Source organism: Coffea eugenioides, chromosome 2, assembly GCF_003713205.1.
Source record: "Coffea eugenioides isolate CCC68of chromosome 2, Ceug_1.0, whole genome shotgun sequence".
Lineage (NCBI taxonomy): Eukaryota > Viridiplantae > Streptophyta > Magnoliopsida > Gentianales > Rubiaceae > Coffea > Coffea eugenioides.
In genome coordinates, this window is record NC_040036.1 from 64,890,912 (window position 1) to 64,905,255 (window position 14,344).

General features: G+C 38.6%; 1 protein-coding gene and 1 pseudogene across 1 annotated transcript; both read right to left on the bottom strand.

Annotated features, from left to right (window-relative positions):
- LOC113760036 overlaps positions 1 to 7,531 on the bottom strand; it is a 105,333-nt pseudogene extending 97,802 nt beyond the window's left edge.
- A 2,051-nt stretch (positions 7,532 to 9,582) lies between these two features.
- Positions 9,583 to 11,159, bottom strand: LOC113760037. The gene is made up of 4 exons (XM_027302614.1): positions 10,543 to 11,159; positions 10,333 to 10,402; positions 9,987 to 10,275; positions 9,583 to 9,869 (listed from the first exon to the last, which is right to left on the bottom strand). Exons 1-4 carry the CDS (start codon positions 11,157 to 11,159, stop codon positions 9,583 to 9,585), a joined length of 1,263 nt encoding a protein of 420 aa, XP_027158415.1.
- Positions 11,160 to 14,344: the final 3,185 nt, after the last annotated feature.

Consider the following 14,344-nt stretch of genomic DNA (forward strand, 5'->3'; position numbering starts at 1 on the left):
TTCGACGTCGTATGCAACAGTATGAAGCCTCCGGAAATTACAAAAGAGCAGATAAAAATGAGGGCCTTCCCCTTCTCCTTGAAAGACTCCGCGAAGGACTGGCTGTACTACCTACCACCAGGTAGTATTACCACGTGGGACCAGTTAAAGAATAAATTCTTAGACAAATATTTCCCAGTGTCTCGAGCTACAAGCCTAAGGAAAGAGATATGCGACATCAAACAGTACCCACGCAAGTCCCTCTATGAGTACTGGGAGAGGTTTAAGAAGCTGTGTATCAAATGCCCTTAGCATCAGATAAGTGAGCAACTGCTCATCTAATATTTCTATGAGGGGCTACCTTTCAGAGACAGGAGTATAATCGATGCTGCAAGTGGAGGGGCGTTAGTGAACAAGACTCCTCGGGCAGCATGGGGTTTGTAAAGGAGATGGCTGAAAATTCCCAGCAGTTTGGCACTAGGGAGGATGTCCCAACATGTAAGGTGAATGAGGTGGAAATATCCTCCATCCAACAACAAATTTCTGAATTGACATCCTTTGTGCGGCAGCTAGCTATGGGAAGTGCCTCACAAGCTAAGGTGTGTGGGGTATATGCTGCTTTGGGTCATTCTACAGAGATGTGCCTACTGGTTCAAGAAAAAAATACAGAACAGGTGAACATGGCTGGCCACGCACCCGCGCCAAGAAGGCAGTACGATCCGTACTCAAGTACCTACAATCCGGATTGGAGGGACCACCCTAACCTGAGTTATGGGGGGAACAAGTCGTCTAATTTCATGCCAAATAGACAGCAAGGACATCAACAGCAATACCAGCCTCACCCACCACCACCCCCGTCGAACTCAAGTCCGTCCCTAGAAGAGATGATGAAGCAATTATTTGCGAATCAACAGAAGACGGATTCAGACATGAAAAATCAGTGGGGACAAGTGCAATCATTGCAAACTCAGGTAAATCAAATGGTCATTACGCTCCATCGGTTAGAGTCCCAAATGCAAGGAAAGCTGTCATCTCAATCTGAGTTGAATCCGAAGAATGTAAGTGCCATGACCTTGAGAAGTGGTAAGGAGGTCCAAGGACCCGACCCGTTGATTCCTAAGGACAAGGACGATGATCGAATTGAGAAAGAAATGGAAGAGGAGGGCGGAAACAATAAAAATTCAAAGGTAATCTCGGACCCACTCATTCCAACTAGAACCAACCCACCTCCGTTCCCAAGCAGATTGGAGAAACCAAGGAAGCAGGATAAGGAGAAAGAGGTCCTAGAGATCTTTCGCAAGGTGGAGATCAATATTCCCATTTTAGATGCGATTAAGCAGGTACCCAGATACGCAAAATTTTTGAGGGACTTGTGTGTCAATCGAAGGCGGTTGAAGGGAGATGAAAGAGTAGTAGTGGGGGAAAATGTGTCGGCAATTCTGCAACGGAAGCTTCCACCGAAATGCGGGGACCCAGGTATGTTCACTATTCCTTGTAGGATAGGCAATACCTTGATTGGAAAGGTTATGTTAGATCTAGGAGCCTCAATTAATGTGATACCCAAGTCTATATATGTTTCTTTGAATTTAGGTCCTTTAAAAGAGACTGGGATAATAATCCAACTGGCTGACTGAACCAATGCATACTCTGGCGGGTTGATTGAGGATATTTTAATGAAAATTAATGAACTGATTTTCCCTGCTGATTTTTACGTGCTTGATATGGATGATGAACACTCTCACGACCCATCACCCTTACTGTTAGGTAGACCCTTCTTGAGCACAGCTCGAACTAAAATTGATGTTAATAAGGGTACCCTATCTATGGAATTTGATGGTGAGGTTGTTCATTTTAACATTTTCGAATCCATGAAATATCTTTCGAAATCACATGCTGGCTCTATTTTCTCTATAAATGTTATTGACCCTACTGTACGAGAAGTTTTTGAAATTGAAGACAGGAATGAGTTGGAAGTTGTTTTGACCAGGCACTTCGAGTCAGAGATGACGTCTGGAGTAGAGATGAATGAAGAACTCAAACGTGTGATTGGAGCGTTGCAAACGTTGCCAACCACAAAAATAAGGTATGATCTTGTACCCATTTTTATACCTGAACCTCACCAAAGGCTACTTCCATCTGTGGTGCAGGCGCCTGTTTTAGAGTTGAAACCGTTGTCGAAACACCTAAAGTATGCGTACTTGGGTGAGGGGGAGACACTCCCAGTGATCATCTCCGCGAGTTTATCAAAAGTTCAAGAGGACAAGTTGATCCGAGTTTTGAGGGACCATAAACAGGCAATAGGATGGACCATCGCCGATATCAAAGGAATTAGCCCCGCAGTATGTATGCATCGGATTCGACTCGAGAAGGGTGCTAAACCTATTCGGCAGGCTCAAAGGAGACTGAATCCCCTCATGATGGAGGTAGTGAAGAAAGAAATCTTGAAATTGCTGGAAATGGGGATAATCTTTGCAATATCAGATAGCCCCTGAGTGAGTCCGGTACAGGTGGTCCCGAAAAAGGCAGGGTGATTGGTGGGTGTCAAACCAGCAAAAATAAAATTCCTACTCTTAAGTCACGAATTAAGTCCACTATGGTACTGGAGCAGGGATTTAGACTGTGCAATGGGTTAATAACTTCACCCTGGTGCCAGAGTTTGCTTGATCCGATATACCAAAGTATCTTAATTACGTAAAAGATAAAATTCGAATATAGCAGTACGCAGGGTCGAATCCACAGGGACTTGAAAATTTATTTTGAATGAATGTAACATTAAATAAAAATAGGGGGGATTGATATGGAACTGTCTAATTTAATTGCTCAAATTAAAAATAAGACAATGGCAGATAAAATAAATAACAATAAATATAAAGTAAATTAACGGAAGGAAAATCTCTAGTCAAAGGTATAATCTCCACTAATGGTTCAAATCATTGATCACAGATGCAGAGATAAAATCTTTCATTTACAAATAAACTGGTTATGGTTGTCAACAAGTTCTGACAACTTGCCTAACCTTCCTGATTCGATAACCACAACAAGCTCTGTGGTTATTGCCCTAGCCAATTAAGCAGTCCTAAACACGCTCTTAGGATTTAACCTATTGACAGCATTAATCATTAGACTGGCCACCAATTATAACCAACAAACACACACGCTCGGTTTATTTAGGCTATATCATATATTTCGGCAACAACAATTCAAAAGTTTCTACTACAATTGAATCATGTCACTTGCCACATGCACTAAAATTACCCAACAATTACGGATTGAGCACTCTTAGATGGCTGTTAATTACTCACACAATTAAACAGTGATCAAGTATTTAATTGCAAGAAATAATCATATGAATAAGTGAACAGGAAATATATAAATACTTGCAAATTAAAGAACGTAGGCAAATCAATTCGATCTCACAGTTTTGTCGAACCAAAGCTTCGATTTAACCTCTGACTAGATGAAGAAATTAGCCACTCCTCATAGTTGAATTGCAGCCAAAAGTACTACTTGAGTTCTTAAAAAAGGAAAATAAATTGGGAAAAGGAAGGAAAAACGGAACGGAACAGAATGGCCTGCGTTGATTTTCAGAGTCTTCTCCCTTTGCCCTTCCGTTTTCTCCTTTTTTTTTTTTAATCCTCTTCAGTTGAACCAGAGGTCTTGTTTTACCTAGCGTCCCCCCAGGGCTTCTTTAGCGTTTCTTTCTTTTTTTTTCCAAAAATGGGCCTCGTGTGCAATTGAAGCTCAATGGGATGCGGGTTTTCTACTGCATCAGTTGTACTGTTCTTTGCTGTAAACTAACCAAAAGCAAAAGCCCAAAACACTTGCTAACTTGATGCCGTAACAATCATCAACCGAACAGGGCATTGTAGATGAATACTCCTGGATGGTTTCCACACCCCATCATCCCTGATATAGCGGTTTTCAAGTATCAACTAAGAAACTTGTATCAAGATTTTCTTAATGGAATTTCCTCAATTAGGCTTCAATTTCTCCTTTTCTGCCTCAATTGACTTGAAGTTCCTAGAAATCACACAAAAATTCAAATATAAGTAGAATCTAGCAAATTATCACAACATTTGGTCAAAATAAAGGGGAAAATATTAACAAATAAACTGCCTAATTTGCGCATTAACAAATTCCCCCACACCAAGACAATGCTTGCCCTCAAGCATTCACTACTCAAAAATCACAGTCAAGATCACAAATACTTGAATAGCTCCATAAACTTGCACAAGTGTCACATCTTCTCAACAATTTCACCAAAATTAGGATGTTAAAAACTTGACAAAGCTCACATGGATAGCAGTGTATACACTCAACCACTCAAAATATGGGAAGGATGTTTATATCACTCAAATCAACAACATGTGATGATTTTACCATATGCTTGCTAATATATCAAATCTCCACCACTTTAATGAACTTGATACAAAAATCAAAGGGTCTTTTAATAAGGATGTAATGGGGCTTGGGTTAAATGTTAGACAAAATGGACCTTTAGGCTAATGTCAAAAGAAATACCAATAGCTCATTGCATGAAATGAATCGCCCCTTTTTTTTTTCAATCCCCTAACTCCAAGGCACATCAACAACCGAAGCCAACTCTACATAAGAACCTTCACACAGGCATCAACCCAACTTTCTCAACACTACTACAAGGACACTTCCATATTTTTTTTGTTTTTTTTTGTTTTTTTTTGTTTTTTTTGTTTTTGTCTTTTTGTTTTTGTTTTTTTTTTTGCAGCAAAACATAACTAAACTTGAAAGATAAACACAACTGCCAAATCCTTGTAGCAATACTTGATAATTTTCACGCAATAAAACTCAGGCATCCTTGTGACTCAAGGTTCAATAATAAAGTTCAAATAAAAAGGCTTAGGGTGCAAATTTGGGTATTAGACAAAGAAACAGTCAAGGCTCAGATTGGTTAACTAGGTGAAATATGATCAAGGTAGGCTTTTAGAAAGTCAAAAGGGGTTAAACCTAATTGCCCTTCTCATATTAATGCCTCAAATTCAAACGTGGTCTCGACATGCATAACAAAGCAAGTTCTAGAATATCAAATCATGTGTGATATCACCCATTCAAAGCAAATAGAGCAATTATAAATGTAATGCTCATTAGGCCCAAAAGCTCACAAAAAAAGTGAAAATATGTCAAATTTTTAAACACCCTTCATTTGAATCAATAGTCAAGAAAACACATTACTTGCACTAGCAATAGAATACCATTCACACTTGCATCTTGACTGAATCAATACGAATCTCAAAAAGTCTTGAAAAATCAGAAACTAGACGAATTAACTCAAAAACTGACCAAAAATACTTAAAATTTTTTCTCTTTTTCATTTCATTTTTTTTTAAAAAAAAACCAAACTAGAAATTAAAAACCAACATGATCTCCCTCCCCCACACCTAAACATTGCCTTGTCCTCAAGGAAAAAAATAAAAATAAAGTGTAGAAAGAAAGAAATACTCCCCTGAAGAAATACTAAGTTTCCGATGGAAAAGGAGGTTGGAAACGAACGTGCTCGAAATAAGCTGCCAGGTTCTGACCCATGTGGGACAAACGTCGATCCATCTGTTGGCTCTACTCCGTACGAGGACCGACTGCTCGGAGATTCTGCTGATGGTTGAAGGTTCGCTGCTGATCTCGGCGAGGGCCAACAGCTGCTATTTTATTTGATCCTACCTATCACAAAGAAATTATATCACGTAAATCACTTTTAACAAATCAACAACACAATCAAACTACTAAAAACAATAACTCTTGGGTTGCCTCCCACGCAACGCCTTTCTTTAATGTCTTTGGCTAGACAAAATAATGCTTCAATCAGAGGGTTCAAGCACTGCAAGGGTCACCTCCTCAACATTATTAACTTCAAATCCTTCATAAAAAGGTTTGAGACGATGACCATTAACCTTAAAAATCTTGTCAGTGTGAAGACTTTGAATTTCTACTGCACCATGAGGAAACACATTAGTCACAATAAAAGGTCCAATCCAACGAGAACGCAATTTACCAGGAAAAAGTTTAAGTCTAGAGTGAAAAAGAAGTACTTTTTGACCAATACAAAAAATTTTCCTTGAAATTGTTTTATCATGAAATGCTTTTGTCTTTTCCTTATAAATGCTAGAACTCTCATATGCATCATTTCGGACTTCCTCCAACTCTTGCAATTGCAACTTCTTGTGTTCTCCAACTTCATCCATCCGCATATTGTAATTTTTAACTGCCCAATATGCCCTATGTTCCAATTCCACAGGTAGATGACAAGGTTTGCCAAAAATTAATCGGTAAGGAGACATACCTATGGGGGTCTTAAAAGCTGTACGGTAAGCCCAAAGTGCATCATCTAAGCGCAAACTCCAATCCTTTCTATTGGAATTCACCGTCTTTTCAAGTATCGACTTAATTTCTTTATTGGAGATTTCTGCTTGACCACTAGTCTGCGGATGATAGGACGTAGAAACCCGGTGAGTGACGCCATATTTCTTCATTAATGCTTCCATTACTCGATTGCAGAAGTGTGTCCCTCGGTCACTGATAATTGCTCTTGGCGTGCCATACCTGGCAAAAATATGAGATTTAATAAAATCAACTACAACCTTAGCATTGTCAGTCCTAGTTGCCTTAGCCTCTATCCACTTTGAGACAAAATCAACTGCAAGTAATATATACATATTACCAAAAGAGGAAGGAAATGGGCTCATAAAATCTATACCCCATATATCGAAAATTTCACAAACCAGTATAGGAGTAAGAGGCATTTGATCTCTATGGCTTAAATTACCTGTCTTTTGACAATTGCACATGATTTACAAAATAAGTATGCATCACTAAACAAAGTTGGCCAAAATAAACCACACTCTAAAACCTTTCTTGTAGTTCGCTTAGGGACAAAATGTCCACCATATGCATATGAGTGACAAAAAGATAAAATTGATGGAACCTCTTCTTCAGACACATACCTGCGAATAATTTGGTCAGAACAATATTTCCACAAGTATGGTTCATCCCACACATAATATTTAACATCACTTTTAATTTTTTCCTTTTGAGATCTAGACAAATCATTAGGTAGCGTTCTAGTAACAAGATAATTCACTAAATCAGCATACCAGGGAGTTGTCTTTTGAACTACAAAAAGATGCTCATCTGGAAAATTATCCTTCAAGGGAGCAGGTCCTTCACTATTGATCAAACGACTGAGGTGATCAGCAACCATATTTTCAGCACCCCTTTCGTCTTTAATTTCCAGATCAAATTCTTGGAGTAGGAGAATCCACCTTATAAGTCGTGGTTTGGCCTCTTTCTTGTTGAGCAAATATTTCAAAGCTGCATGGTCAGAATAAATAACGACTTTAGTGCCAAGTAAATAAGAACGGAATTTTTCTAAAGCAAAAACAATAGCTAAAAGCTCATTTTCCGTAGTCGAATAATTGCACTGGGCACCATCCAGGGTCCTCGAGGCATAATAAATGACATAAGAAGCTCTGCACTCTTTCTGGCCGAGTACTGCACCAACAGTAAAATTGCTGGCATCACACATTATTTCGAAAGGAAGACTCCAGTTTGGTGGTCGAACCACTGGTGCTGAAGTCAATGATTCTTTGAGCGTGTTAAATGCACTCTTGCAATTATCATCAAAATGAAATACCACATCCTTTTGAAGTAATTTGCATAGAGGATGGGATATCTTTGAAAAATCTTTAATGAAACGCCTATAAAAACCTGCATGGCCAAGAAAAGAGCGAACTTCCCGCACACTTGCGGGGTAAGGTAAACATTTGATAATTTCTACCTTAGCCTTATCTACCTCAATTCCTTTAGCAGATACCACATGGCCTAAAATTATGCCTTGGTCTACCATAAAATGGTATTTCTCATAATTTAAGACAAGATTAGTCTCAATGCACCTTTTAAGAATTTTTGTGAGGTTAGTTAAACATTTATCAAAAGAATTACCATAGACAGTAAAATCATCCAAAAACACTTCTATGATATTCTCCACATAATCAGAAAATATACTAACCATTCACCTTTGGAATGTAGCAGGCGCATTACAAAGACCAAAAGGCATTCGTCTATAGGCAAATGTACCAAAAAGGCAAGTAAATGTGATTTTCTCTTGATCTTCAGGCGCCACTGGAATTTGTAGAAAACCTGAAAAACCATCAAGACAGCAATAATGAGATTTTCCTGCCAACCTTTCCAACATCTAATCAATAAAAGGCAATGGAAAATGATCTTTACGAGTTAATGTATTTAATTTTCTAAAATCGGTACAAACTCTCCACCCATTTTGAACTCGAGTGGGCACTAACTCACCTTTAGGATTTTCAATAACAGTAATTCCTATTTTTTTAGGAACTACTTGAACAGGACTTACCCACTTACTATCCGAAATGGGATAGATTATACCTGTGTCAAGAAGTTTAAAACTTCTTTCTTCACTACCTCCATCATTGGTGGGTTCAATCTCCTTTGAGCCTCTCTCGAAGGCTTAGCACCATCTTCTAACAAGATGCGGTGCATGCAAGTGGCTGGACTTAATCCTTTTATGTCAGCCACTGTCCATCCTATTGCCTCCTTGTGGTCCTTCAACACCCGAATTAGTTTTTCTTTCTCTAAAGCAGTTAATTTACTGAAAATTATTACTGGAAGTGTATCTCCATCTCCCAAGAATACATACTTTAAATTATCCGGTAACTGCTTTAATTCCACCTCCGGGGCTTGCACAATAGATGGCAAAAGCTGTGAATGAGACAAAGGTAATTCCAAGTAAGACATATTGGAAAATTCTGGACAAAGAGAATTCAATTCAAAAATAACTTCCTGCAATTCAAAAGGAAAAACAAACTTCCCTTTTATCTTTTGCAAATTTTCCTGACAGAGACCAGTAGAAATAGCAACTTTCAACGCATCGTCATTATTAAATTCAAAATTTTGCTGCGCCAAAGAATCAATTACATCTATAACAAAAATTGAATAAGATTCACCAGGATATTTCATGGCATCATAAATACTAAATTTACTAACATCACCATCAAATTCCATAGTCAATGTGCCAGTAAAAACATCAATTTTTGTTCTAGCAGTTTTCAAAAATGGTCTCCCTTATAGTATTGGAGATGAATTAGAATTATCATCCTCCGTATCAAGCACATAAAAATCTGCAGGAAAAATCAAATTATCAATTTGCACTAAAATATCCTCCAAAACTCCATCAGGATAGGCATTTGATCGATCAGCCAGTTGAATTATTACACTTGTCTCTTTTAAAGGCCCAACGTTCATCAAATTATAAATAGAACGAGGCATAACATTTATCGAAACACCCAAATCCAACATAGTTTTTTCAATTTTAATATTGCCTATTTTGCAAGGGATAGTAAACATACCCGAGTCCTTGCATTTAGGAGGCAATTTTTTCTGCAAAACTGCCGAGACATTTTCTCCCATATGCACTTTCTCGTTTCCTTTCAACTTTTTCTTACCAGTACATAACTCCTTAAAAAATTTAGCATATCTAGGAATTTGCTTAATTGCATCTAAAAGAGGGATATTTACCTCAACTTTTCGAAAAGTGTCCAAAACCTCCTATTCTTGCTCTTGTTTTTTGGACTTTGCCAGTCGACTAGGAAATGGAGGCGGAGGTGTAACCACTTGTGTTGATTTTTCTCCAAAATCTGGTTGTTCCAAGGCCCTAGGTTGAGACACATTTCCCTCTTTTTCGAGCTCTTCCTCGATTGCTTGTTCAGAAATTCTCTTGCTCGGCTTAGGTAACTCTTTGCCACTTTTTAATGTGATGGCACTAGCATTTTTCTTGGGGTTAACAATTGTCTGCGAGGGTAGCTTTCCAGATAATTGGGACTCCAATCTATTGACTGTGGAAGCTAACTGGCTCATTTGATTCTCCAAATTATGAATGCTAGTTTTCGTCTCCTGTTGAAATTGTTGAGTGTTAGTAGCCAAAGATTTCACAATATCCTCAAGTGACATACCTGATTTAGGAGCAGATTGTTGCTGTGAAAGTTGAGGTCTAGGTTGATATTGTGGCTGTTGTGGAAATCCTGGTGGCCTTGCTGCATAACTAAAATTAGGATGATCCCTCCATCCTGGATTATAGGTGTTTGCATAGGGATCATACCGCCTCTGAGGTGGTCCTGGAAATCCAACTGCATTAGCCTGCTCAGTCGAATCATCTTGGAGTGTGGGGCACATATCTGTTGGATGACTCGAACCATAGCAGATTCCACATGTTTTCAATTGCTGCGTTTGTCCTATAGCTAACTTTTCAACCAAAGAAGTTAGACAATCTAATCTTTGCTTTATTGAAAAATTACTTACCTCATTGACTCTACGAGTTGTGTTATCCTGCCTGTCTCCAAATTGTTGAGCATTTGCAGACTTCTTGCCTCTGTGGGTGTTTTATTCATTAAGGAGCCCCCACTAGCAGCATCAATAATTCTTCTGTCAGTTTGGGACAGACCCTCATAAAAATACTGGATGAGGAGTTGGTCAGGAATTTGATGATGAGGACAACTAGCACATAGTTGCTTGAATCTTTCCCAATATTCATGTAGAGTCTCTCCATTGAATTGTCGAATTTCACAGATGTCTTTCTTAATGCTTGCAGCTCGGGATGCAGGAAAGAATTTTTCTAGGAAATGCTTCTTCATGTCTGTCCATGTGGATATTGACCCAGAGGGCAGATAATAGAGCCAATCCTTAGCTTTATCGGCTAAGGAAAATGGAAAGACTCTTAATTTAATTTGCTCCTCTGTGACTCCCTGGGGTTTCATTGTCGAGCAAACCACATAGAATTCTTTGAGATGCTTGTGGAGATCTTCACCTGATAAGCCATGAAAAGAAGGAAGTAAATGGATTAGTCCAGATTTCAACTCAAATTCAACATCTAATATAGGATAAGTAATGCATAGAGGCTGTTGATTTAAATCTGGTGCAGCCAATTCTCTCAATGTCCGTTCATTAGCCATGCTGCTATTTATCTCTTCCGTCTCACTAAATGAATCCACAAAATCTACTACTGAATTATGTCCAGTAGATGAGGAGGATGCCTCTACTCGTTCTCTTGTTGCTTTTCTCAATGCACGAGCAGTCTTCTCTATCTCAGGATTATATTGCAGTTCACCTGTACGAGAAGATCTAGGCATAAACCAGTAACAATAAAAATAAAAATAAAAATAAAACAAACAAAGAAAATAAAATTCAAAGAAAATAAATTTATTTTGACATCAAGTCCCCGACAACGGCGCCAAAATTTGGTGGGTGTCAAACCAGCAAAAATAAAATTCCTACTCTTAAGTCACGAATTAAGTCCACTATGGTACTGGAGCAGGGACTTAGGCTGTGCAATGGGTTACAAGCTTCACCCTGGTGCCAGAGTTTGCTTGATCCGATATACCAAAGTATCTTAATTACGTAAAAGATAAAATTCGAATATAGCAGTGAGCAGGGTCGAATCCACAGGGACTTGAAAATTTATTTTGAATGAATGTAACATTAAATAAAAATGGGGGGGATTGATATGGAACTGTCTAATTTAATTGCTCAAATTAAAAATAAGACAATGGCAGATAAAATAAATAACAATAAATATAAAATAAATTAACGGAAGAAAAATCTCTAGTCAAAGGTATAATCTCCACTAATGGTTCGAATCATTGATCACAGATGCAGAGATAAAATCTTTCATTTACAAATAAACTGGTTATGGTTGTCAACAAGTTCTGACAACCTGCCTAACCTTCCTGATTCGATAACCACAACAAGCTCTGTGGTTATTGCCCTAGCCAATTAAGCAGTCCTAAACACGCTCTTAGGATTTAACCTATTGACAGCATTAATCATTAGACTGGCCACCAATTATAACCAACAAACACACACGCTCGGTTTATTTAGGCTATATCATATATTTCCGCAACAACAATTCAAAAGTTTCTACTACAATTGAATCATGTCACTTGCCACATGCACTAAAATTACCCAACAATTACGGATTGAGCACTCTTAGATGGCTGTTAATTACTCACACAATTAAACAGTGATCAAGTATTTAATTGCAAGAAATAATCATATGAATAAGTGAACAGGAAATATATAAATACTTGCAAATTAAAGAACGTAGGCAAATCAATTCGATCTCACAGTTTTGTCGAACCAAAGCTTCGATTTAACCTCTGACTAGATGAAGAAATTAGCCACTCCTCATAGTTGAATTGCAGCCAAAAGTACTACTTGAGTTCTTAAAAAAGGAAAATAAATTGGGAAAAGGAAGGAAAAACGGAACGGAACAGAATGGCCTGCGTTGATTTTCAGAGTCTTCTCCCTTTGCCCTTCCGTTTTCTCCTTTTTTTTTTTTAATCCTCTTCAGTTGAACCAGAGGTCTTGTTTTACCTAGCGTCCCCCCAGGGCTTCTTTAGCGTTTCTTTCTTTTTTTTTCCAAAAATGGGCCTCGTGTGCAATTGAAGCTCAATGGGATGCGGGTTTTCTACTGCATCAGTTGTACTGTTCTTTGCTGTAAACTAACCAAAAGCAAAAGCCCAAAACACTTGCTAACTTGATGCCGTAACAATCATCAACCGAACAGGGCATTGTAGATGAATACTCCTGGATGGTTTCCACACCCCATCATCCCTGATATAGCGGTTTTCAAGTATCAACTAAGAAACTTGTATCAAGATTTTCTTAATGGAATTTCCTCAATTAGGCTTCAATTTCTCCTTTTCTGCCTCAATTGACTTGAAGTTCCTAGAAATCACACAAAAATTCAAATATAAGTAGAATCTAGCAAATTATCACAACATTTGGTCAAAATAAAGGGGAAAATATTAACAAATAAACTGCCTAATTTGCGCCTTAACAGTGATGGTGGAGTCAAATCAAGAAGGTGAGCTCGTACTAGTTCGAAAGCCTACCGGGTGGCAGCAGTGTATAGATTATAGGAAGTTAAACACCGTCACGAAAAAGGATCATTTTCCCCTTCCTTTCATTGATCAAATGGTAGAGCGATTAGCAAGTCGAGCTTACTATTATTTTTTGGATGAATTTTCAGATTATTTCCAAATTGCTATCGCACCCGAGGACCAGGAGAAGACAACATTCGCATGCCCTTTTAGAACATTTGCAAATCGAAGGATGCCATTTGGGTTATGCAATGCACCTGCTACCTTCCAATGCTGTATGGTAAGTATCTTTTCGGAATATGTTGAGAAGATTATTGAGGTTTTTATGGATGATTTCAGTGTGTATGGCGAAAGTTTCGATAACTGTCTAGATAACCTGAAATTAATTTTGGTTAGGTGTATAGAAACTAATCTTGTGTTCAATTGGAAAAAATACCATTTTATGGTCGAGCACGGGATAGTTTTGGGTCATATAGTGTCGTCTAAGGGTATTGAGGTTGATAAAGCGAAAATAGATGTTATATCTACTTTACCTTACCTTGCGAGTGTGCGGGAAGTGCGTTCTTTCTTGGGTCACGCAGGTTTCTACAGAAGATTTATCAAAGATTTCTCGAAAATTGGAGCGCCCATGTTCCAACTTTTGCAAAAAGAGGTGCCCTTCGAGTTTAATGAAGCATGTAAGAAGGCGATTGATAGGTTAAAGGAACTATTGATCTCTTCACCCATTATCCAACCGCCCGATTGGAACCTACCATTCGAGATCATGTGCGACGCCAGCGATTATGCAGTGGGCGCGGTGCTGGGTCAAAGAGTGGGGAAAGCAGCCCATGCTATATACTACGCATCTCGAGCCCTGAACGGAGTTCAATTAAACTATTCAACCACCGAAAGGATCTTTTAGCTGTTATTTTTGCTTTAGAGAAATTTCGGTCCTATTTACTGCGTGCTAAGGTTATTATTTTCTCTGATCATGCAGCCCTGCGGTATCTGTTGACTAAGAAAGAGGCAAAATCGTGACTTATAAGGTGGATACTGTTGCTACAAGAGTTTGACCTGAAAATCAGAAACTAGAAAGGGACCGAAAATCTGGTAGCAGATCACTTGAGTCGAGTACAAGTCACCGAGGACGACCTCCCACTGAGAGAAACTTTCCCCAATGAGCTCTTATTTTCTGTTAATTTATCCTTGCCTTGGTTTGCAGATTTCGTTAATTTTCTAGTCACTGACAAGTTTCCTGCAGGATGGCCTAAGGCAAAGAGGGACAAGTTAAGGAGTGATGCAAAGTCTTACATCTGGGATGACCCTTACCTCTGGAAGCGTGGTGCCAACCAAATCATTCGTAGATGTGTAAGTGAAAATGAATTTCAGTCTATTTTAGCTTATTGTTACTCTTTTGCGTGTGGAGGTCACTTTGGACCAAAGAGGACGGCTCG

Excerpts from the sequence above, each read along its gene's own strand:
- LOC113760037 (XM_027302614.1), bottom strand. The coding sequence starts at position 11,159 with ATGCCTAGATCTTCTCGTACAGGTGAACTGCAATATAATCCTGAGATA. Across the intron at positions 10,403-10,542 it reads GAATATTGGGAAAGATTCAA|AGGCAAGAAGTCTGCAAATG; the intron begins GCAACTATGTGC and ends AAACACCCACAG. Across the intron at positions 9,870-9,986 it reads ACAATCTGCTCCTAAATCAG|TCAATAGATTGGAGTCCCAA; the intron begins GTATGTCACTTG and ends TAGCTTCCACAG.